This window comes from Budorcas taxicolor, chromosome 7, assembly GCF_023091745.1.
Source record: "Budorcas taxicolor isolate Tak-1 chromosome 7, Takin1.1, whole genome shotgun sequence".
NCBI lineage: Eukaryota > Metazoa > Chordata > Mammalia > Artiodactyla > Bovidae > Budorcas > Budorcas taxicolor.
Genome location: NC_068916.1, coordinates 106973111 through 106996785, shown reverse-complemented (window position 1 = coordinate 106996785; position 23675 = coordinate 106973111). Strand labels below are relative to the sequence as shown.

Genomic DNA, 23675 nt, shown 5'->3' with positions numbered 1-23675 from the left:
ACGGCATGCACACATTAACTTGGTCATTATTTCTGCAGAAAGGCTTTACAAACCCAAGTCCTTGAGTCTGCAGTCAGCCATAAAAAGCATTCAAGAAAAAACTGAGAATCTTAGGTGGTATCTGAAAAACATCTAATAAGACTTTAGAAAAGAGTTCAGAAATCAGCAGCATTAAAAACTTGCTAAAGGGACATAAGCAATTTGGAAGAAAGTCCTAGAGCCTACTTTAAACAAATTCTGCATCACCAAGGTCCTTGACAGCATGGAAGATGGCACTGTGTAAGTGAACAAACATGTCAACAGCTATGATAGATGTGTGCTAAGTCACTTCAGTCGTGTCCCCCTCTTTGCGACTCCATGAATTGTAGCCCACCAGGCGCCTCTGTCCATGGGATTCTCCAGGCAACAATATTAGAGTGGGTTGCCATGCCCTCTTCCAGGGGATCTTCAGAACCCAGGGATCGAACCCACATCTCTTATGTCTCCTGCATTGGCAGGAGGGTTCTTTACCACTAGCGCCACCTGGGAAGCCCCGTAACATATAGATACCGTTCGTCATTTAGTCGATAAGTCATGTCCGCCTCTTGCAACCCCATGGACTGTAGCACTCCCGGTTTCTCTGGCCATGGGATTCTCCAGGCAGGAGTATTGTAGTGGGTCACCATTTCCTTCGCCAGGGGATCTTCCCGACCCAGGGATCCAACCTGCATCTTCTGCACTGCAGGCGGATTCTGTATAGGCTGAGCTGCCAGGGAAGCCCACGATACAGATACAGATAGAAATTACTTCAGATCATGTCTCTTTATAAGAAAACCTCACCAGTTAACATGTTTTAATGGCCTTCGCCTTTTAGAGCAGTTTTAGTATCACAGCAAAACTGAGCACAAAGGACAGAGATTTCCCATTTGTCCCTTATCCCTACTCATGCACGGCCTCACTGATCATCAGCGTACTCCACTCGAGTCTGTCTGTACGTTTGTTACAACTGATGATAACTGATAAGAACATATCATTATCGCACAAGTGCACAGGCTACATTAAATTCCACTCATGGTGTGTATTTTACGGCTTTGAACAAACATACAGTGACATGCATCCCACCACTACAGGACCACGCACAGCTGTTTCACCATCATAGGACCCTCAGGGCTCCACGTGTTCATGCACCCCTAGCAACCAACAGTTCTGACCTTTCGAGGATACCATGTAGGTAGGATCAGATATATTTTTCAGACTGGCTTCTCTCACTTAGTGGGCTTCCCTGGCGGCTCAGATGGTAAAGAATTTGCCTCCACTGTGGGAGGCCTGGGTTCAATCCCCAGGTCGGGAAGATCCCCTGGAGAAGGGAATGGCAATGCACTCCAGCATTCCTGCCTGGACAACCCCATGGACAGAGGAGCCTGGCCAGCTACAGTCCACGAGGTGGCAGATAGTCAGACACAACTGAGCAAGGAACATTTTCACTTTCTTTCCCTTGGTAATATACATTTAAGGGTCCTTCATGTCCTTCTTGGTAGCTCATCTCCTTTGAGCACTGAATAATACTCCACTGTCTGGATGCACCACAGTTTATCCATTCATTACTAAAAGACATCTTGGTGGTGTCTAAGTTTTGACAATTATAAATAAAGCTGTTATAAACTGCTAAGTGTGGGCTTTAGCGTAGACATATGTTCTCAACTCCTTTGGATAAATACCAAGGAGCTCAATTTTTGGAACCAACGGTGAGACTATTTTTATTCTTGTAAAACACAACCAAACTGTCTTCCAAAGTAGGGTTCTGTAATCCCACCAGCAATGAATGAGAGTTCCTGTTGCTCCATAACCTCACCAGTATTTGACGTCATCAGTGTTCTGGATTTGGGGCATTCTAATTTGGGGCAGTGGTATCTCACTGTTCCATCAGTTTGCATTTCCCTGATGGCATAAAATTTGAGCATATTTCTATCTGCTTATTTGCCATCTGTGTATCTTGTTTGGTGACGTGTTTATTTTTTCATAAGGTTGCTTCTTTTCTCAGTAGACTTACTGGAGTTCCTTCTGTGTTTTAATAACAGTCTTTTATCAAATGTCCTTGCAAACTTTTTCTCCCAGTTTACAGTCCATCTTCTCATTCCCTTGATATTGTATTTTGTAGAAGTGTGGTTTTGGTTTTGTTGTTTTTTTTTTTTTTTGAGGAGAATGTCTGTGTGTGTGTGTGTCTCTGTGTGTGTATAAATACATATTTGCAGCAGGCAAGAAATATGGACACTTCCATCTGCATGACTGCCCATTGCAGTTTACTGCTCTGGTCTCAGGGAACTGAACATTTTCCTATCTGGCACACCTTTAAACTGATGTATCCCATTCATGTCTGTTGTTGAAACCTGTCTGAAAATCCTCCCAACTGGTTCATTTTATCTTGCATATCAGGCTGCTTTCAGTTCATTGTTCTTTTAAATTTGTGAAGTCATTATATAGTTTATACTCGCTTATAGACCACCCAGAGTGTGCTTGAGACCCTACTGAGCTTCACTTTCAATGCCCTTCAGTTCAGTTCAGTTCAGTTGCTAAGTCGTGTTTGACTCTTTGAGGCACGCCACCTCCCTGTCTATCAGCAACTCCCGGAGTTCACCCAAACTCATGTCCATCGAGTCGGTGATGCCACCAACCATCGCATCCTCTGTCGTCCCCTTCTCCCACCTTCAATCTTTCCCAGCATCAGGGTCTTTTCCAATAAGTCAGTTCTTCGCATCAGGTAGCCAAAGCATTGGAGTTTCAGCTTCAACATCAGCCCTTCCAATGAACATCCAGGACTGATCTCCTTCAGGATGGACTGGTTGGATCTCCTTGCAGTCCAAGGGACTCTCAAGAGTCTTCTCCAACACCACACTTCAAAAGCATCAATTCTTTGGCGCTCAGCCTTCTTCACAGTCCAACTCTCACATCCATACATGACCACAGGAAAAACCATAGCCTTGACTAGACGGACCTTAGTTGGCAAAGTAATGTCTCTGCTTTTCCATATACTATCTAGGTTGGTCATAACTTTTCTTCCAAGGAGTAAGCGTCTTTTAATTTCATGGCTGCAGTCACCATCTGCAGTGATTTTGAAGCCCCCAAAAAATAAAGTCTGACACTACTTCCACTGTTTCCCCATCTATTTCCCATGAAGTGATGGGACTGGATGCTATGATCTTCATTTTCTGAATGTTGAGCTTTAAGCCAACGTTTTCACTCTCCTCTTTCACTTTCATCAAGAGGCTTTTTAGTTCCTCTTCACTCTCTGCCATAAGAGTGGTGTCACCTGCATATCTGAGGTTATTGATATTTCTCCCGGCAATCTTGATTCCAGCTTGTGCTTCTTCCAGCCCAGAGTTTCTCATGATGTACTTTGCATAGAAGTTAAATAAGCAGGGTGACAATATACAGCCTTGACGTACCCCTTTTCCTATTTGGAACCAGTCTGTTGTTCCATGTCCAGTTCTAACTGTTGCTTCCTGACCTGCATATAGGTTTCTCAAGAGGCAGGTCAGGTTGTCTGGTATGCCATCTCTTTCAGGATTTTCCACAGTTTGTTGTGATCCACACAGTCAATTCCATTACTTTCCCCTAAATTCTGTAATCAAGATGCCACATCTTTGGAGACTAGAGTCACAGCTTCGTACCGTGACTTGCATCCAATGTAAGTAAAATTTCTCGGAATGAAAACTCACGTTGCTCCTTTGCTGTATGCCACACACGTCACACACACTTCTGCAGAGTTATAATTTTTTAAAAAAGAGAGAAAGGAGGGAATCCCCTTGCAGTCCTGCGGTTAGGACTCCGTGCTCTCACTGCTGAGGGTCTGGGTTCGATCCCTGGTTGGGGAACTAGCACCCCACAAGCCGTATGGTACAGCCAAAAATAAACATTTTTTTAAAGAACAAGAAACAAAAAGGAAGGGCGGAAAAGAGACCAGAAGTCTTACATTTTTATGAATTCCGGCTTATCAATCATTTCTCCATGGATCATGCCTTTGGTGTTCTATCTAAAAAATCATCTCCATATCTAAGGTTATCTAGGTTCTCTATTTATCTTATAGGTGTTTTATAGTTTTAAATTTTATATTTAGGTCTGTGATCCATTTTGAGTTAATTTTTGTGACTGGTGTAAAATCTGTGTAAAGATTCATTATTTGCACATTTTTTTTGTCCCTGTTCCAGTGCCATTTGTTGAAAATATTAACTGTTCTCCCCTGTGCTGACTTTGCCCCTTTTTTTCAAAGATCAGTCAAATACATTTATGTGAATCTACTTCTGGACTCTATATTCCGTTTCACTGAACTATTTGTTTATCTGTTCATTTTCTTTCACAAATGCCAAACTCTCTTGATTACTGTGTCTTTATAATAAATCTGGGAGTCACATAATGCTGGTCTTCGAATTCTGTTCTCCAATATTCTGTCGCCTATTCTGGGTCTTTTGCTACTCCATATGGATTTTAGAATCAGTTCAGCATTTGCTGGGATTTTGATTGGGATCTGCATTAAATCTATAGTTCAAAATGGGAAACACTGATATAGTCACAACATTGAGAACAAGGGATAACAATTATTTCTCCTTTGATTTCTCTCATCAGTTCAGTTCAGGCGCTCAGTCGTGTCCGACTCTTTGCAGCACACCAGGCCTCCCTGTCCATCACCAACTCCCAGAGTTCACTCAAACCCATGTCCATTGAGTAGGTGATGCCATCCAGCCATCTCATCCTGTGTCGTGCCCTTCTCCTCCTGCCCTCAATCTTTCCCAGCATCAGGGTCTTTTCAAATGAGTGAGCTCTTTGCATCAGGTGGCCAAAGTACTGGAGCCTCAGCCTCAGCATCAATCACTCCAATGAACACCCAGGACTGATCTCCTTTAGGATGGACTGGTTGGATCTCCTTGCAGTCCGAGGGACTCTCAAGAGTCTTCTCCAACACCACAGTCCAAAAGCATCAATTCTTCAGCACTCAACTTTCTTCACAGTCCAGCTCTCACATCCATACATGACCACTGGAAAAACCATAGCCTTGATTAGATGGACCTTTGCTGGCAAAGTAACATCTCTGCTTTTTAATATGCTGTCTAGGTTGGTCATAACTTTCCTTCCAAGGAGTAAGTGTCTTTTAATTTCATGGCTGCAGTCACCATCTGCAGTGATTTTGGAGCCCCCAAAAATAAAGTCTGTCACTGTTTCCACTGTTTCCCCATCTATTTGCCATGAAGTGATGGGACTGGATGCCATGATCTTAGATTTCTGAACATTGAGCTTTCAGCCAACTTTTTCACTCTCCTCTCTCACTTTCATCAAGAGGCTCTTCAGTTCTTCTTCATTTTGTCATTGTTCTCCTATAGATTATGTACATACACTTTGTTAGATTTATACCTAAGTGTTTAATTTTTGAGATTCTAATGTAGATGGTATCATGCTTTTAATTTCATATTGCACCGGTTCATTGTTAATACATAGGCAAGTGATTGATTTCTTATGTAACACTGTATCCTGCAAAGTGAAGTCGCTCAGTTGTGTCTGACTCTTTGCAACCTCATGGACTATGGCCCACCAGGCTCTGTCCATGGGATTTTCCAGGCATGAATACTGGAGTGGGTTGCCATTTCCTGCAAACTTGCTATAACTGATTGTTTGTTTCAAGAGTTTTTGGTTGATACTCTTGGATTATCTACATAAAGAACCATGTCATTTGTAAATAATGACATTCATTCCCAATCTGTATACATTTTATTTCTTGTCCTGGTCTTGTTTCATTAGTTAAGATTGACGGGATTTTTTTAACAAGCAGTGGCAAGTGGAGGACATTCATGTCTTGCTCTGACTTAATGGGAAAGTTACATGTTTCTCACATTTGTGTATGATGTTCGCTGGAAGTTTTTTGTAGATATCCTTTATCAAGTCGAGGAAGTTCACCTTTATTCCTAGTGTACTGAGAGTTTTTAATCACGAATTGGTGGTAGATTTTGTCAAATGCTTTCTCTGCATCTATTCATATGCTCATGTAATTTTTCTTTTTAGTTTGTTGATATAATGGAGTCCATAAATTAATTTTCAAATATTGAACCAAACTTTCACACCTGAAATAAATTCCACTTAGTCAAGCTGTGTAAATTCTTGTTCTATACTGTTGGATTTTATTTCTCAATAGTTCAAGGATTTTTGCATCTATGTTCATGAGAGACATTGGTCTATAGTTTCCTAACATCTTTATCTGCTCTTGGTGTTTGATAACACTAGCATCGTAGAATGGAATTGGTAACTTTCTGTTTCTTTTTCCGAGGTAAGTTTGTAGAAAAGTGGTGCAATTTCTTCCTTAAATGTTTGATAGAATTCATCAGTGAAGGCATCTGAGCTTGAAGCCGTCTGAGCCTGGTGCCTTCTGTTTTGGGCTCCTTCCATGGTGGCTCAGAGGTTAAAGTGTCTGCCTGCAATGTGGGAGACCTGGGTTCGATCCCTGGGTCAGGAAGTTCCCCTAGAGAAGGAAATGGCAACCCACTCCAGTATTCTTGCCTGGAGAATCCCAAGGACGGAGGAGCCTGGTAGGCTACAGTTCACAGGGTCGCAAAGAGTCGGACACGACTGAGCAACTTCACTTTCAATTACTTTAATAGATACATGCCTGTTCAGACTGTCCATCTCGTCTTCTGTGAGTTTCAGCAGATTGTGTCCTTCAAGGCATGCTCCCATTTCTCCCAGCTTATCAAATTTATGGACACTGGGTTGATTAAAGAGTATTTCCTTCATTATCCTTTCAATATCCATGGGATATATGTGATGTCTCCTCTTTCACTTCTGATATTACTAATTTGTACCCACACTGGTTTTTTTGTTAGCCTGGCTAGAGACTTGTTGATTTTATCACCTTCTCGAAGAATCAGATTTTGTTTTTGTTGACTTTTCTCAATTGGTTTCATGTTTTCATTTTCACTGAGTTCTACTCTAATTTTCATCAGTTAGTTTCTTCTGTGTACTTCAGATTCAATTTGTTCTTCTTTTTCTACTGCCCTAAGGTAGAAGCACAGATGACTGATTTTAGATCTTTCTTTCTTTCTAACAAATGCAGTCCATGCTATAAGTTTCCCTCTAAGCACTGCTTTTGCTATATCCCATACATTTTGATAAGTTTTCAGTTTCATTTAGTTAAAAATATCTTTATACTTTTCTTGAGATTTCTTCCTTGGTCCATGGGTTATTTACAAGTATGTTGTTTAATCTCCAAGTATTTGGGGATTTTCTAGCTATCATACTGTATCAATTCCACTCTTTTAAATATATTTTGATGTAGCTTATGACCTTGAATGTGGAATATCTTGCTGAACTGTGCAATATAAGCTTGAGACGAATGTGTATTCCCCAGTTTTTGCCTGAAGTAGTCAACAGATGTTCATCATATCTAGCTGATTAATGACATTATTGAGTTCACTCTGTCCTTACTCACTTTCTGTCGGCTGCATCTGTCCATTTCTGATGGGGGTGGGGGAAAGGTACCGAAATCTCCAACTGTAATGGAGGTCCACTCATTTCTCTCTACAATTTTAACCGTTTTTGCAGTCCCACCAATATTTTGATGCTATGCTGTTAAGCACATGTACATTAAGGATTGTACTGTCTTCCTGGAGAACTGACCCCTTCAACATTGTGTAACTCTCTTCCTTATCCCTGATAAACGTCCTTGCTTTGAAGTCTGTCTTATCTGAAATTAATATAGCTACTCCCACTTTCTTTGGATCAGGGTCAGTACGGTGTATCTTCCTCCATCCATTTACTATTAATCTCTATGTGTCTTTATATATAAAGTGGGTTTCTTATAGACAACATACAGTTTTCACCCTTTCCTCAGGTCAGTCAGGCTCCAACTCAACAGCTTCTTCTGAGGACAGACCTCGTTAGAAACAGAATGCTCTAGCCTATGTCAAAATGGTTCCCTTCCTCTTCCACGGCCAAGATCGTGGGTTGTTTCCCCCACCCCCATATTCACTGTGAGAACCTCACAGAGATTCAGGAGGTAAAATTCACAAGTGTGAAGACCACTCCACGAGTGGGTTCTCCTAGAGCTTTCAACCATCAGAGCGTCCAGAGTTTGTCCGTTATAGTTCAGGTTTCTACACCCAACACCTGTTCTTTCCTATCTCTCCTCGCTGTTCTCTGGAACTCTGCGTTCAGATGCTTATATCTTTCCTTTACTCCTTTGCTTTTCACTTCTTTCCACAGATGGCTGGATGGCATCACTGACTCGATGGACATGGGTTTGGGTGAACTCTGGGAGTTGGTGATGGACAGGGAGGCCTGGCGTGCTGCAGTTCATGGGGTCACAAAGAGTGGGACACGACTGAGCGACTGAACTGAACTGAACACTTGTTCTCAAGTCTTATGTTGCTCTGATTAGTTGTGATCCTCTATATTCACTTGTCCAGTTTCGGGGACAGTCATTTTGCTCTGTGACCTATCTTCTCTAATGGATCTAAGAAGAGTTGCTGATTTTTCAGTTTGTTCAGATTTTTATTTGCTGTTAGGATGGAGTGACAACTTCCAAGCTTCTTACATGCTGGATTGGAAAATGGAAGTCTTAACTTCTGAAGTTGCTAAAGAACCAATTCACTGTTCATAAACTGGTAAATTAATGTCTAAAAGCAAGTATTTATCCTACCTTTCTTACATGATCTATACCTCATGGCAACCAAACAGCTGATAGAGGAAACATTTTTACTGAAAATTCCAGCTAACAACTGCATCAGGAATGACAGAAGGGAAATATCGTCACTTTACAACCTCCACTGAACCAACGGGTCTAAGCAGTGGACACCAAGTGCTTCAGTAGGTGAAAGGCCGAGAGAAAACTTTAATGATTGACAAGGCTGGCAACACTGGAACCTAGTAGCAGATAATGTATACCTCTTGTTATGAAACAACAGGAAATCTATACCAGCCCGAAATAAACAGCCAGAGTATTATCAAGCCTCTAGATCTATCTTCCTGTTTGCTGGAAAACTGAAGGATAAAGGAATACATGAAACAGCATTACAAGACACTAACAGCAAAATCCAAAATGAAAGAATTCAATTCTATGGAGTAAATTACCCAGTTTCTTTAAATGCATAGCATTTTAATAGTGGGGTGGCAAGAGGAACCTACAGATTAAAAGACATTATTAAAAGACAATGTATAAGCCAGATCTGGATCATGACTCAAATGAACCAACTGCAAAAATAACATTGAACAATTATTTGAGCACAATCATGATAACTAATAATATTAAGGAATTATCTTTATTTTTAGGTGAGTTCATAACATAGTTTTCTTAAAGAGTAATTATTTAGCAATAAATAATATTTACAGATAAAATTTAAAAACTGGAATTTTCTATAATTATCCAATGTAGAAGAAAGGCAGGTGAGAGTACAGATGAAAAAAAACAAACCAAGATGTTGACTAGGTGGATGGGCAGGTCAATGGGAGTGCATGTGATCATTCTCTCTTCTTCTGTACACTTGCAAATTATCACAATTAAAACCACTGTAAAAAGTTAGGCAGAAGGGACAGGCACTGGTTGTGAAGAAAATGTAGAAGTATCCCAACGAATTTATTTTGGCAGCATTTCTTTCGTGCGAATATATACTCACATATCTTATAATCAATAATGTTTTATATTCAATAAAAATAAGATACTACTTATTAGAGACATTGAAGTCTATTTCTTACCAGGAAATGGTGACTAAACACTTTTTAAAGTCAAACAGGACACAGCATCTCAGCGAACCTAAAACTGACACTGAAGGAAGAACCCCAGAGCGGAAAGACAGACCTTGATCGTCTCTGCCTCCATCTGCTGGTGGACGCCCATGTAGCTCTTCTTCACCTGCTGCTTGCCTTTGATCATCATGGTGAGCCTGTGCAGGGGCCCGGAATTCAGGTCCTCTGCATGCGTCTTCATGATCCTGCTGAGCTGTTCGGTCTGCTGAATCATAAGTAGCCAAGACTTTTTAAAAAACAAGAAACAAAATTACATTTGTATTAGAGGCTTCCATTTAGCTGTGTTCAGGAACTTTAAACATTTAGTTTTACACAAATTATTACATTAATATAAAAATAACAGGTTTCTGGCAATTATGCAATATGCTATATGAATGTTTTGTATACAGCATCTTTAAATTCAAGTACAAATGCTCCGAAATTCAGTAAGCAGAGACTGCGGAATAGCAGGACAGGACTGAGGGCCTCATGGAGAGTCCACTCTTGCAGTCTTCATCTTACCACTTGTCTGTTTTCCAACCCTGATATATTGCTTCTGCCCACACTTTTCTACTGTCTCAGTAAGGTAACAGAAACTTACCCATCTTCATTCTAACCTGTTTCTCTGCAGCATCTGATCCTACTGACTCACACTTCCTGAAACTTTTTTTTTTTTTTACTTTATTTTACTTTACAATACTGTATTGGTTTTGCCATACATCAACATGAATCCACCACGGGTGTACACGTGTTCCCAATCCTGAACCCCCCTCCCACCTCCCTCCCCATACCATCTCTCTGGGTCATCCCAGTGCACCAGCCCCAAGCATCCTGTATCCTGCATTGAACCTAGACTGGCGATTCATTTCTTATATGATAGTATACATGAAACTCTTGTTGTTGGTTTCCATGGCCTCTTTTCTTCCAACATACTGACCTGCCTTCCTCCCTTTCTACAAATTCCTTCTCAATCTTCATACCTGCTCTGCTTTTGCTGCCTATGTCTTAAATACTTGAATTCTCTAGATTTCTATCTTTTCTCTTCTCTTAATAAATTAGTTATAAACCATTTGTTTTTCTAGCTTAACACATTGCTTCAACAGCAGACATACATAATGCTGGGTTTGGGACAAGTGGGCATATAGGTACAGCTGGAAGAACAAGTCATTTGTTATTAGACTTTCTAGCATATAAGTGGAGACGGCAATGGCACCCCACTCCTGTACTCTTGCCTGGAAAATCCCATGGATGGAGGAGCGTGGTAGGCTGCAGTCCATGGGGTCGCAAAGAGTCAGGCATGACTGAGCAACTTCACTTTCACTTTTCATTTTCATGCATTGGAGAAGGCAATGGCAACCCACTCCAGCACTCTTGCCTGGAGAATCCCAGGGGGATTCTGGTGGGCTGCCGTCTATGGGGTCGCACAGAGTCAGACACGACTGAAGCGACTTAGCAGCAGCAGCATATAAGTACTGGGGAAAAAAAGCAACAGAAGAATGCTCTTCACTATAGGTCTTCAAAATCCTATTCAGAAACAAGTTTAGTTTGGTCAGAGAAGATCCATATTAAAGATACAAAAAAAAAAAAAATAGACAAGGTATGTCTGGGTATTTCCTGAAAGTAATTTTTCTACACTATTACTTTTGATCTGTGAATGAACGGAATTAATTTTGTTACTGTTAGTATTCCAAGGTAATCCTAAAACAAAATGTAATAAGTATCTCAATCACAGGCTATCCTAAAGGAAGCAAATTTGTGGTCACAGTCAGAACTCTCCAGGGTCTAACTGGGTATTCTTGTGTTTGATACACTGCAGTATATGTTCTTTTAAAAAAAGTAATCTTTGAGGACACTTCTTTAGGGAAAAAGGTCATTTTTAGTTGTAAAATTTCAGTTGCTTTTACAAACACAAAATAAGACAGGTGGCCTATGAACTCATCATATTTACTTTCAAATTCAAAACCCTGAGTACTAAGATACCATAAAGCCATTTAAAACTGACGTAGCTCTTCCATTAAAATATAAAATTTAAGAAAGATGAAAACAAAAAACTATACAAATGTGGATTTAAAATATAACCTAAACTGCCCTAGTAACTGCCACAGCTCTGCCTTTCTAACTTGGTATTTTCACTCTAAGAAATACAGTGTTAGGAAAACACTCTATATAGCATGTGCAGAAATGTTGAGGCTACCAAAAATAAAGTGAGAACAATCAGTTTCTTTCTCAAAAAGCAAATATCCTCTATCTTCGGAATACAAATGCTCCCTAAGCGCTTCGTAGCAACAAATGCAACAGATTTTAGTGTTTCTGTGCAGGAGTCCTTGAGGCCCAGGGAGACGTCTTCTTAGAAGCTAAGGTTAAAGGTCACACAAGTAGGTCAGATTGCCCTCCAGCTCACAGGACAGCCCACCTCATTGTCTAAAAGCCCTGCTCACTGGAGTTAGTGTGGAAAGTCAAAGCCCCCCGAGGAATATATTATCACCCCGACTGTCAAAGCCTGAGTGACCTCAATATCTTCCATTTTGACCCAGGGCACAATCTATAGAATCCTATACTGTCAAGAACTCCTGCTCTGTGATTAAAAACTCCTTATGCTTTTTATCAGAACCTTCCATTTATCTTGTATCTTTAACAAAAATCTGCTCGCTCCTACTACTAACAACCTAATAAGGCTAATAAATACTCCCTCTCTTCGTAAAAAATATCTCTGCTCTTCTGAAGCTGAAGCAACCCTCGAACATGAACAGCCCATTAGCAAGTCCTTCTGATTCTCCCGCCAAAGTCTGCCACAGGCCTGCCCATTCTCTTCATGGTCACTGCCACCCCTTTTGGAAGTTTTGATTGTCTCTGGTTTAGACCTAATTGGTGTCTTCTCTTCTGCTGATACTCCTTTCCACACCATTCCCCTTAAAGCAGCAAAAGAAACTGCCATCCTCCTGCATAAAACAGTATACAGGCTCTCCTTTTCATTTAAAGGAAAATCCAAACTTCCTTCTAAGACCTAAAGTGTCTCAAATTATGTATCCTCTATCTATCCGTTCAGTTTCTATTTGGCCATCTTCCATCCAGCTGAATAAATTCGAGGAGTGTTGGTCTTTAGTTTCCTGAACATGCTCTCTTCCTGGGAGCTTATCCTCTCTTTCACATGGCAAGATCTATCTCTTTCATTCAGTTCAGTTCAGTTCAGTAGCTCTTCCATTAGGAACCAGCTAAATCGCATGCAGGTCTCATCCTTGCTATTCTCTATCTGAGCACTTAAAATAATTATTTATTTGTGTGTATACTTGTTTTTTTTTAAAAATCTCCCCAACTACAATGGAAGCTCCATGAGGGTTAATACTGTGTCTCCTTGTTCACTATTTTATGTATTAATGGTGATATAAAACCATGAAGTGAAAATATGCCACTAAAAGATTTTTCTTAATTGTTTCAAACTGGAATTAGATCGCATGAGTGAGTGAGTGAAAGTCGCCAGTCGTGTCCTACTCTGCGACTCCATGGAACTCTAGGCCAGAATGCCGGAGTTGGGTGGGAGACCTGGGTCTGACCCCTGGGTTAGACAGCATGAAGCAACGCCAACTACAACGGGGAAGGAAACCTTAACAGGCCTATCTTCAACTGATAAAACAAGCGAGGGATCGGAGCAGCGATGCAGTAAGAAGTACTGGCCCAAAAGGAACGAGTGAGCGGGCAAGAAATGTTCGGGTGGTGAATTAGACACATGGCTGGAACATTTGTCATATAGAGATATGAGTAAGATGTTAACAGATGCTTGACAAAGAAACAAACAGAAAAGGATGCATTTCAACATTTATAATAAAACTGATATAGCACTTTGCAGATAGAGCTCTTTAGTTCTGGCATAGCACTGGTCAAAGCATAAAATATTTGTTGATTAGGATAATTTCTGGAAGATAATTCCTTATAACCTAATAAACAAAATAATCATCTCATCTGCAGGCCATCTGCAGACATTCAAATTGCTTTATTATACAGAATCCTGTTTAAATGATTAATAATGTTCCTCATAATGGAATTCTACCAGCAGTCAGAGTCACTGATGCTGAAAGCCACAGATAGAGTAAGAAATAAAAAAAAAAAAAAGTAAAAATAATTGGTTTAATTTTACAAAAATTTAATCACAGGCAAAGAATAATAGAACTTGAAAATAAAACCACTATGGTTAAGTTTATAAAATAGAATATAAGTATATTAACTTTTCAGAGAAGAGCTATAAAATATGAAAGTAGGAATAATTTAACTATAATAAACTAGACAAAAATCCCAAAGGATACTAACAAAACCAAGAGTGAGAGACTGATAAGAAGCAGATTCATTTCTTAACCTTCCATATATAAGTCAACAGACAGCATTAACTAGAAAGTTTATAAATAAACAGATACAGATTTAAGCTTATAATTCTTTTTTTTTTTTTACTTCATTTTACTTTACAATACTATATTGGTTTTGCCATACATCAACATGAATCCACCAAGGGTGTACATGCGTTCCCAAACATGAACCCCCCTCCCACCTCCCTCCCCATAACATCTCTGTGGGTCATCCCCGTGCACCAGCCCCAAGCATGCTGTATCCTGTGTCAGACCTAGACTGGCGATTCGATTCTTACATGATCGTATACATGTTACAATGCCATTCTCCCAAATCATCCCACCCTCTCCCTCTCCCTCTGAGTCCAAAAGTCCATTATACACATCTGTGTCTTTTTTGCTGTCTTGCATACAGGGTCATCATTGCCATCTTTCTAAATTCCATATATATGTGTTAGTATACTGTATTGGTGTTTCTCTTTCTGGCTTACTTCACTCTGTATAATCAGCTCCAGTTTCATCCATCTCATCAGAACTGATTCAAATGTATTCGTTTTAGAAAAGTACAATTTTCCAAAACTGAACCAGGAAGAAATAGAAAATCTTAACAGACCCATCACAAGCATGGAAATTGAAACTGTAATCAGAAATCTTCCAGCAAACAAAAGCCCAGGTCCAGACGGCTTCACAGCTGAATTCCACCAAAAATTTATAGAAGAGCTAACACCTATCCTCCTCAAACTCTTCCAGAAAATTGCAGAGGAAGGGAAACTTCCAAACTCATTCTATGAGGCCACCATCACCCTAATATCAAAACCTGACAAAGATACTACAAAAAAAGAAAACTACAGGCCAATATCACTGATGAACATAGATGCAAAAATCCTCAACAAAATTCTAGCAATCAGAATCCAACAAGACATTAAAAAGATCATACACCATGACCAAGTGGGCTTTATCCCAGGGATGCAAAGATTCTTCAATATCTGCAAATCAATCAATGTAATTCACCACATTAACAAATTGAAAAATAAAAACCATATGATTATCTCAATAGATGCAGAGAAGGCCTTTGACAAAATTCAACATCCATTTATGATAAAAAACTCTCCAGAAAGCAGGAATAGAAGGAACATACCTCAACATAATAAAAGCTATATATGACAAACCCACAGCAAACATTATCCTCAATGGTGAAAAACTGAAAGCATTTCCCCTAAAGTCAGGAACAAGACAAGGGTGCCCACTTTCACCGCTACTATTCAACATAGTTCTGGAAGTTTTGGCCACAGCAATCAGAGCAGAAAAAGAAATAAAAGGAATCCAAATTAGAAAAGAAGAAGTAAAACTTTCACTGTTTGCAGATGACATGATCCTCTACATAGAAAACCCTAAAGACTCCACCAGAAAATTACTAGAGCTAATCAATGAATACAGTAAAGTGGCAGGATATAAAATCAACACACAGAAATGCCTTGCATTCCTATACACTAATAATGAGAAAGTAGAAAAAGAAATTAAGGAAACAATTCCATTCACCATTGCAACGAAAAGAATAAAATACTTAGGAATATATCTACCTAAAGAAACTAAAGACCTATACATAGAAAACTATAAAACACTGGTGAAAGAAATCAAAGAGGACACTAATACATGGAGAAATAGACCATGTTCATGGATCAGAAGAATCAATATAGTGAAAATGAGTATACTACCCAAAGCAATTTACAAATTCAACGCAATCCCTATTAAGCTACCAGCCATATTTTTCACAGAACTAGAACAAATAATTTCAAGATTTGTATGGAAATACAAAAAACCTAGAATAGCCAAAGCAATCTTGAGAAAGAAGAATGGAACTGGAGGAATTAAGCTTATAATTCTTAAGCTTCAAAAATTAAACAGGTGAATGTTTAAAAAGGCTGACTTTGCAGCCTTCCTCTACCACAAAAATAATTTTTAAGGAAAGATAACATTGTCCACTAAAAAAGGAAAGACATTGTCCAGTAAAAAAGGAAAGACATTGTCCACTAAAAAAGGAAAAACACTGTCCACTAAAAAAGGGGAGAAAATTTAAAATCTTTAGTGATTCAAAATAAAAATAAGTTGCAAAATAAAAATAACAACATCTGTTAAGTGCTACATAAAAATATTACCTGTTAAACATCTACAAGAAGGAAAATCATTATCAAATCAGAGGGGGAAAGACTTCATTGTACACTATAAATAAGAAATAGCAGTAAAGTAAAAAAACATGTAACAACAACAAAAAATGGTAGGGGAAATCACTCCAGAAAAATATGAACAATAAAATTCAAGTCATTATATTCAAGTGATCTAAAACTGAATTTTGGACACAAAATATAAAACAAGGAAGGGCAAAGTATAATGCCAAAGAATATCAGTCACAACAATATATGACCGTTGTGGTCCTTTCTCATTCTAAAAATCAGTGCACCCAAACAAAAAGCACAGATGAGGGAAAGTGACGATAAATCAAAAGTGGTGGGAGAACTAAATATACTCATCTCTACCTACGATTGCTAAGTTGCTTCAGTCGTGTCCAACTCTGTGTGGCCCCGTAGACGGCCGCCCACCAGGCTCCCCCGTCCCTGGGATTCTCCAGGCACGAACACTGGAGTGGGCTGCCATTTCCTCCTCCAACGCATGAAAGGAAAAGTGAAAGTGAAGTTGCTCAGTCGTGTCTGACGCTCAGTGATCCCATGGACTGCAGCCCCCCAGGCTCCCCCGTCCCTGGGGTTTTTCCAGGCAAGGGTGCACTAGCCTAAACCAAAAAAATTAATAATACAGAGTATCTGAACAAGAAATTTAGTAATTAATGCGTTTGATCTATCATCATATATAAAACACCACACACTATAGGTCTAGAAAATATCTATTTTTAGAAGAATATTTTTAAAAATTAGATAATATTGGGCTATAAAAATTTGTATAAATTTTCTCAAAATAGAAATAGGGCATACTAACTCCACTATCTAGCTTCTTTCAATTAAAGAAAAAAAATCAGAATTTTTTAAAGGAAAAATTCAAATCATTTCTATAAAATGCACAGGCCAAAAAAATTTTTAATCGAAAAGAATTCCTGGAAGAAGTCAGTAAAATACTATCAAGATCCATGATATATAGCTCAATTTGCTCAAAGATTGACATCTATTTCTAAGTAAAAAACATTAAAAAAAAGTTTATTAAAATTCAAGTTTAGAAGTTTAAAAAGGGAGAACAATGTAAAACTAAGGAAAGTACAAAGGAAAAGCTGAAAAGAAAAAATTTAAAATATTTACGAATTAGATAAATTAAAAATAGAAAAAATAATGTTGATAGCATTAAAAAGGAGAGCTTAGCAATGACAAAGGAAATAACAATAAAAGAAATTAAGTACAAAAGATCTATCATTAGAAAAGAGAAAACACCGTAAGTTAAGACGAAATTGATCTGAAAATAAATGAAGTGGCTCCTTTATTTCTTTTAAAGATAAACTCAAATTAGTAAAACTGACATTTCAAGAGAGAGCACACAGATCATCCCACTTTCTGCTCACAGGCACATTCTCAGTCCTTTACCAGCTAGAACCTGATCTCTGCAAACTGCATTTCCCAGGCGTCCTCCTGCTAACTGGCTTTTGTTTTGTTGTGCAACTGGAGGTCCTGGCACAAGACGGAGAGGCGGGAAGAAGGGAGAAACCTGGATGTATGCCTCTCTCCGCTTAGACTTCTTCCTCTGTCTGTCTCTCTTGCTGACTGTAATGAGCCTTCCTCAGCCCTTTGGGGCTTCCTGATGGCAGAGGCTCCATGGAGTTACTAATCTCTGAGGTGCCTCACCTTCCTCTGTTCACTCCTAGACCTTCAAAAACCTTTGAACATATTTCCCCCAATTAAATTCTATTTATTGAAGTACCTGGTATAAGTTTTATTTTCCTGACTGAATCCTAACTTTTACAGATAGAAAATTCAAAGAGGCCAATAACCATGTAATACATGGTTCAGTTCAGTTCAGTCGCTCAGCCATGTCCAACTCTGCGACCTCATGCATTGCAGCACGCCAGGCCTCCCTGTCCATCACCAACTCCCGGAGTTTACTCAAACTCATATCTATCGAGTCGGTGATGCCATCCAGCCATCTCATCCTCTGTTGTCCCCTTCTCCTCCTGCCCCCAATCCCTCCCAGCATCAGAATCTTTCCCAATACTCAACTCTTTGCATGAGGTGGCCAAAGTATTGGAGTTTCAGCTTTAGCATCAGTCCTTCTAATGAACACCCAGGACTGATCTCCTTTAGAATGGACTGGTTTGATCTCCTCACAGTCCAAGGGACTCTCAAGAGTCTTCTCCAACACCACAGTTCAGAAGCATCGATTCTTCAGCGCTCAGCCTTCTTCACAGTCCAACTCTCACATCCATACATGACTACTGGAAAAACCATAGCCTTGACTAGACGGACCTTTGTGGGCAAAATAATGTCTCTGCTTTTGAATATGCTATCTAGGTTGGTCATAACTTTCCTTCCAAAGAGTAAGCATCTTTTAATTTCATGGCTGCAATCACCATCTGCAGTGATTTTGGAGCCCCCCAAAAATAAAGTCAGCCACTGTTTCCCCATCTATTTCCCATGAAGTGATGGGACTGGATGCCATGATCTTTGTTTTCTGAATGTTGAGCTTTAAGCCAACTTTTTCACTCTTCTCTTTCACTTTCATCAAGAGGCTTTTTAGATCCTCTTGACTTTATTACAAGGCCTTAAATGAAGCACTGAACAGCGCTAAGTATTCACGTAATGTTAGATGTTAAAATATTAACAACTTTCACCTACAGAAAATGTTTAAAAAAAAATTTTTTTTAATGGATAACCCAACCAGAAGCTGACTGTGGCTCATATCATGAGCAACTTATTGCAAAATTCAGGCTCAAATTGAAAAAAGTTGGGGAAACCACTAGGCCACTCAGGCACGACCTAAATCAAGTCCTTCACAATGGTGAAGTGGATGTGACAAATGGCTCCAAGGGTAGATCAGGTGGGCAGCACCTGGAGAGCCGTGGGCAGAGGCTGGCAGCACTGTACGGGGCAGCGATCAAAACTCCAGAAGAAACAGAGACGCAAGAAGACAAAGCGGTGGTCTGAGGAGGCCTTACAAATAGCTGAGCAAAGAAGAGACGTGAAAGGGAAACATACATCCAACTGCACAGAGAGTTCCAGAGAACAGCAAGGAGAGACAAGAAAGTCTACTTAAGCAAACAACGCAAAGAAAGAGGAACACAACAGAATGGGAAAGACAAGAGATCTCTTCAAGAAAACTGGGGATACCAGGGAATATCTCATGCAAAGATGGGCACCATAAAGGACAGAAATGGCAAAGACCTAAGAGAAGCTGAAGATATCAGGAAGAGGTGGCAAGACTACAAAGAAGAACTATACAAAAAAGGTCTTAATGCCCCAGATAACCATGATGGTGTACTCACTCACCTGGAGCCACGTATCCTGGAATGTGAAGTCAAGTGGGCCTTAGGAAGCATCACTACAAACAAAGCTAGTGGAGCTGATGGAATTCCAGTTGAGCTATTTCAAATCTTAAAAGATGATGCTGTGAAAGTGCTGCACTCAATATGCCAGCAAATTTGAAAAACTCAGCAGTAGCCACAGGGCTGGAAAGGTCAGTTTGCATTCCACCCCAAAGAAAGGCAATGCCAAAGAATGTTCAAACTACCGCACAACTGCATTCATTTCACATGCTAGCAAGATTATGCTCCAAATCCTTCAAGCTAAGCTTTAACAGTATGTGAACTGAGAACTTGCAGATGTACAAGCTGGGTGCAGAAAAGGCAGAGGAACTGGATATCAGATTGCCAACATCCACTGGATCACAGGAAAAGCAAGGGAATTCCAGAAACGTATGCTTCTGCTTAATTAACTATGCTAAAGTCTTTGACTCTGTGGATCAAAATAAACTGTGGAAAATTCTTAAAGAGATGGGAATACCAGGCCACCTTACCTATCTCCTGAGAAACCTGTATGCGGGTCATGAAGCACTAGTTAGAACTGGACATGGAACAATGGACTGGTTCAAAATAGGGAAAGGAGTACGTCAAGGCTGTATATTGTAACCTTGCTGATTTAATTTTATGCAGAGTACAACATGTGAAATGCCAGAATGGATGAAGCACAAGCTGGAATCAAGATTGCTGGGAGAAATATCAACAACCTCAGATATGCAGATGATACCACTCTAATGACAGAAAGTGAAGAGGAATTAAAACCTCTTGATGAGGGTAAAAGAGGAGCGTGAAAAGGCTAGCATAAAACTCAGCATTCACAAAACCAAGATCGAGGCCCCCGTCCCATTATTTCATGGCAAACAGGTGGGGAGACAACGGAAACCATGACAGATTTTATTTTCTTGGGCACAAAAATCACTCTGGACAGTGACTGCAGCCTTGAAATTAAAATATGCTTGCTCCTTGAAGGAAAGCTATGACAAACCTACACAGTGTATTAAAAAGCAGAAACATCACTTTTCCAACAAAAGTCCATATAGTCAAAGTGGGAGGAGAAGGGGACGACAGAGGATGAGATGGTTGGATGGCATCACAGACTCAGTGGACATGAGTTTGGGTGAACTCCGGGAGGTGGTGATGGACAGGGAGGCCTGGCGTGCTGCAGTCCATGGGGTCACAAAGGGTTGGACACGACTGAGCGACTTAACTGAACTGAACTGAACTGAACGTGTTTCAGTAGTCATGTATGGATGTGAGAATAAGACTGTAAAGAAGGCTAAGCACTGAAGAATTAATGCTTTTGAACTGTGGTGTTGGAGAAGATCCTTGTGAGTCCCCTGAACAGCAAGGAAATCCAATCAGTCCATTCTAAAGGAGATCAACCTTGAATATTCACTGGAAGGACTTATGCTGGAGCTGAAGCTCCAACACTTCGGCCACCTGACTTGAAGAACTGACTCACTGGAAAAGACCCTGATGCTGGGAAAGATTGAGGGCAGGAGGAGAAGGGGATGACAGAGGATGAGATGGTTGGATGGCATCACCGACTCAATGGACATGGGTTTGAGCAAACCCCAGGAGATAGTGAAGGACCCCTGTCCAGCCCAGTGTGCTGCAGTCCTTGGGGTCACAGAGAATCAAACACGACTTAGTGACTGAACAGCAACAATCAGAACCATGTCTGAGTCAGCAGCCTTGGGACATTCAAATGTTTTACAGTGACTATAATAATTTTCATAAGCTGATTACATATATGAAACCATCAGCTATATAATTTATTTTGATGAGTTTCTGGATATCTTCTTTTCTTACAGCATTTAAAGTTTCTTTCCCTGTAAACAGAGCAGGTATTGACTAGTCTCTTTCTCTGCATGGTTTATATCCCAGTATCCAGAAACGTCTACAGATATGATCTCATCTGGTGGATATTTTTAAAGAACCAAAGGACTAAGCTTACTTAGTGAGTCAGCAAGAAATGGGTCATCTGAGTTAAATACATCCTTTAACATCAGGAGAATTTCAGCTTCTCTGTTTAATAGGTGGTGGTTTAGTCACTAAGTCATGTCCGACTCTTGAGACCCCATGGACTGTAGCCTGCCAGGTTTCTCTCTCCATGGGATTCTCCAGGCAAAAGTACTGCAGTGGGTTGCCATTTCCTTCTCCAGGGGATCTTCCCGACCTAGGGATCGAACCAGGGTCTCCTGCACTGCAGGAAGATTCTTTACCGACTGAGCTACAAAGGGAAGCCCACCTTTATAACAACGGAAGGGCTGAAACTTTGAAGACCCTGTTACTCAAGTAGTATAAATTCTCAGATTATCAAACACTTAACATAATCAAAACAAATCCTGACTAAAAACACTAGGTAGGCAAGACAATTATTAAGCACTTTAAAATAAAACAGAATCAAAATAATCAACACAATCAAAGTCAGTATCTGGGTTCTAAAGACTGGTCCCAAATATGCTGGCCCACGTCCGCTCACTTGTCACCCAACCTCAGCAGTAAGGAAACCACGGCACTACTAGAATACCGCTACTACTATTGAAAACGAGCAAGTCTACACGTCTAAGCAGGGACTTCCCTGAGCCCAGTGATTAAGACTTCGAGCTCCCAGAGCAGAGGGCAGGGGTTCAGAGCACTAAGTCAGGAACTGAGGGAACTAAGATACCACCTGCCGCTGGTACAGCTTTAAAAAAAAAATGTCTGAGCACAGATGCAGGCTACAAAGGAAACCAGATTACCTTCTCTTTTCTAAACCTCTTCCAGTTTTCTAGACTCAGCACCCCTCAGCTGCTTCTGTTCTTCTTGGAAGGTCACCCATGTTGTTCTTCTGAGGAACAGAGGTGCCTGGCCAGAGTCACCATTGTCCTTCAGAATCAAATCGCATCAGTTCAGCAGTCTGTCCTACCAAAGGTCAGGGGCTGGATTCCAGATCCCCGCAGTCCCTTCCAGCTCCAACACCAGTGGACCGTTCTCTGCTTAGCTACTTCCCTTGTCAACCTTACAAACTCCCTGCAGCTCATAGCCACAGGACTCCTTTGCTGACCCAGCTCTAGCGGATCTTTGTTAACACAGGCATGGCCTGTTCGGAAATTTTAGAGAAAGCAGTAAGTTACAGTACGGAGATGCGTGCCTACTCCCCTCCAGCTTCTGTGCTAATATTCCTGTCTCCGCCCTGCTGCAGCCCACTCCCGTTCCCGTTCCCTGGCCATGTCCCAGAGAAGTAGTTCTGTCGTTCCCTAGTTCCTGCACCCTCAAAATTTCCTCGAATGGCTCTTTCAGTTCAAAATATTTTATGAAAACAACTCTTTACTTCCTCAGTCCAACCAGTTCTTCCAGCTACTGCTCAATCTAATCTTTTTTAAAACCCCTGAAATAGAGGGGGTTAAAGAAAAAATTAAAACTGCATTTGTTCCCAGGTGGCATGAATCAGGCTGTATACTTAGGATACTCCCTTTCTCTGAAGCTCTATCGAATAAATGCTGTTTTCTTTTCTTGCATTCTCTGTAATAAAGACCCAAGCGGTGAGTTTTACGTTCTGCATTACTTTTCCCCAACTCCACCCCTATTAAAGCTGACCTTGCTTGTCTAGACAGCCTTTTCCTCCTCCTCTTTAACATTATCTACCTCAGATATACCCACAGATTGTCTCTCACTTACCCCTTATATCAATAATCTGAAACACATATCTTCATCTTATAAGTGGGATCAGAGAGATTAAGTAATCTTAATTACTTAAGGTCATACAGCTAAGGAATGGAGGAGTTCAACTTCAATCCAAACCCCCCTCTCTGTGAGCTGGACCAACACAACCTCAGATGTCTGGAGGATACAGAAGGGTGGGGACCTAAGGACTCCCGCAGCAAAGAAATCAAAATTACTTTGAGAATAATTACTACGACAAACTGATGGGAGGACCTTACAAACTGGTTACAGATCACACTAATCTGTCTTTAGCACTTTTACCATTAAAGTACAAGCTTAAGAGCCAGAGGGAAAAGCCACCGACTCCCTGCAGACCACCTGCTTTGTAGCATGAGTCACGAACAGCTAAAGTGAAGAAGTCCTTGCAGGCCAAGATGAGTGAGTCATTC

At 40.3% G+C, this 23675-nt stretch overlaps 1 protein-coding gene across 1 annotated transcript in view; it reads right to left on the bottom strand.

Annotated features, from left to right (window-relative positions):
- The window catches only part of FER (FER tyrosine kinase), a 459494-nt gene that overhangs the window by 364304 nt on the left and 71515 nt on the right, over nucleotides 1–23675 (bottom strand). Inside the window, exon 3 of the mRNA XM_052643475.1 lies at nucleotides 9812–9985. Within this exon, the coding sequence (XP_052499435.1) occupies nucleotides 9812–9985 (174 nt within the window). The remainder of the gene's footprint in view (nucleotides 1–9811; nucleotides 9986–23675) is intronic.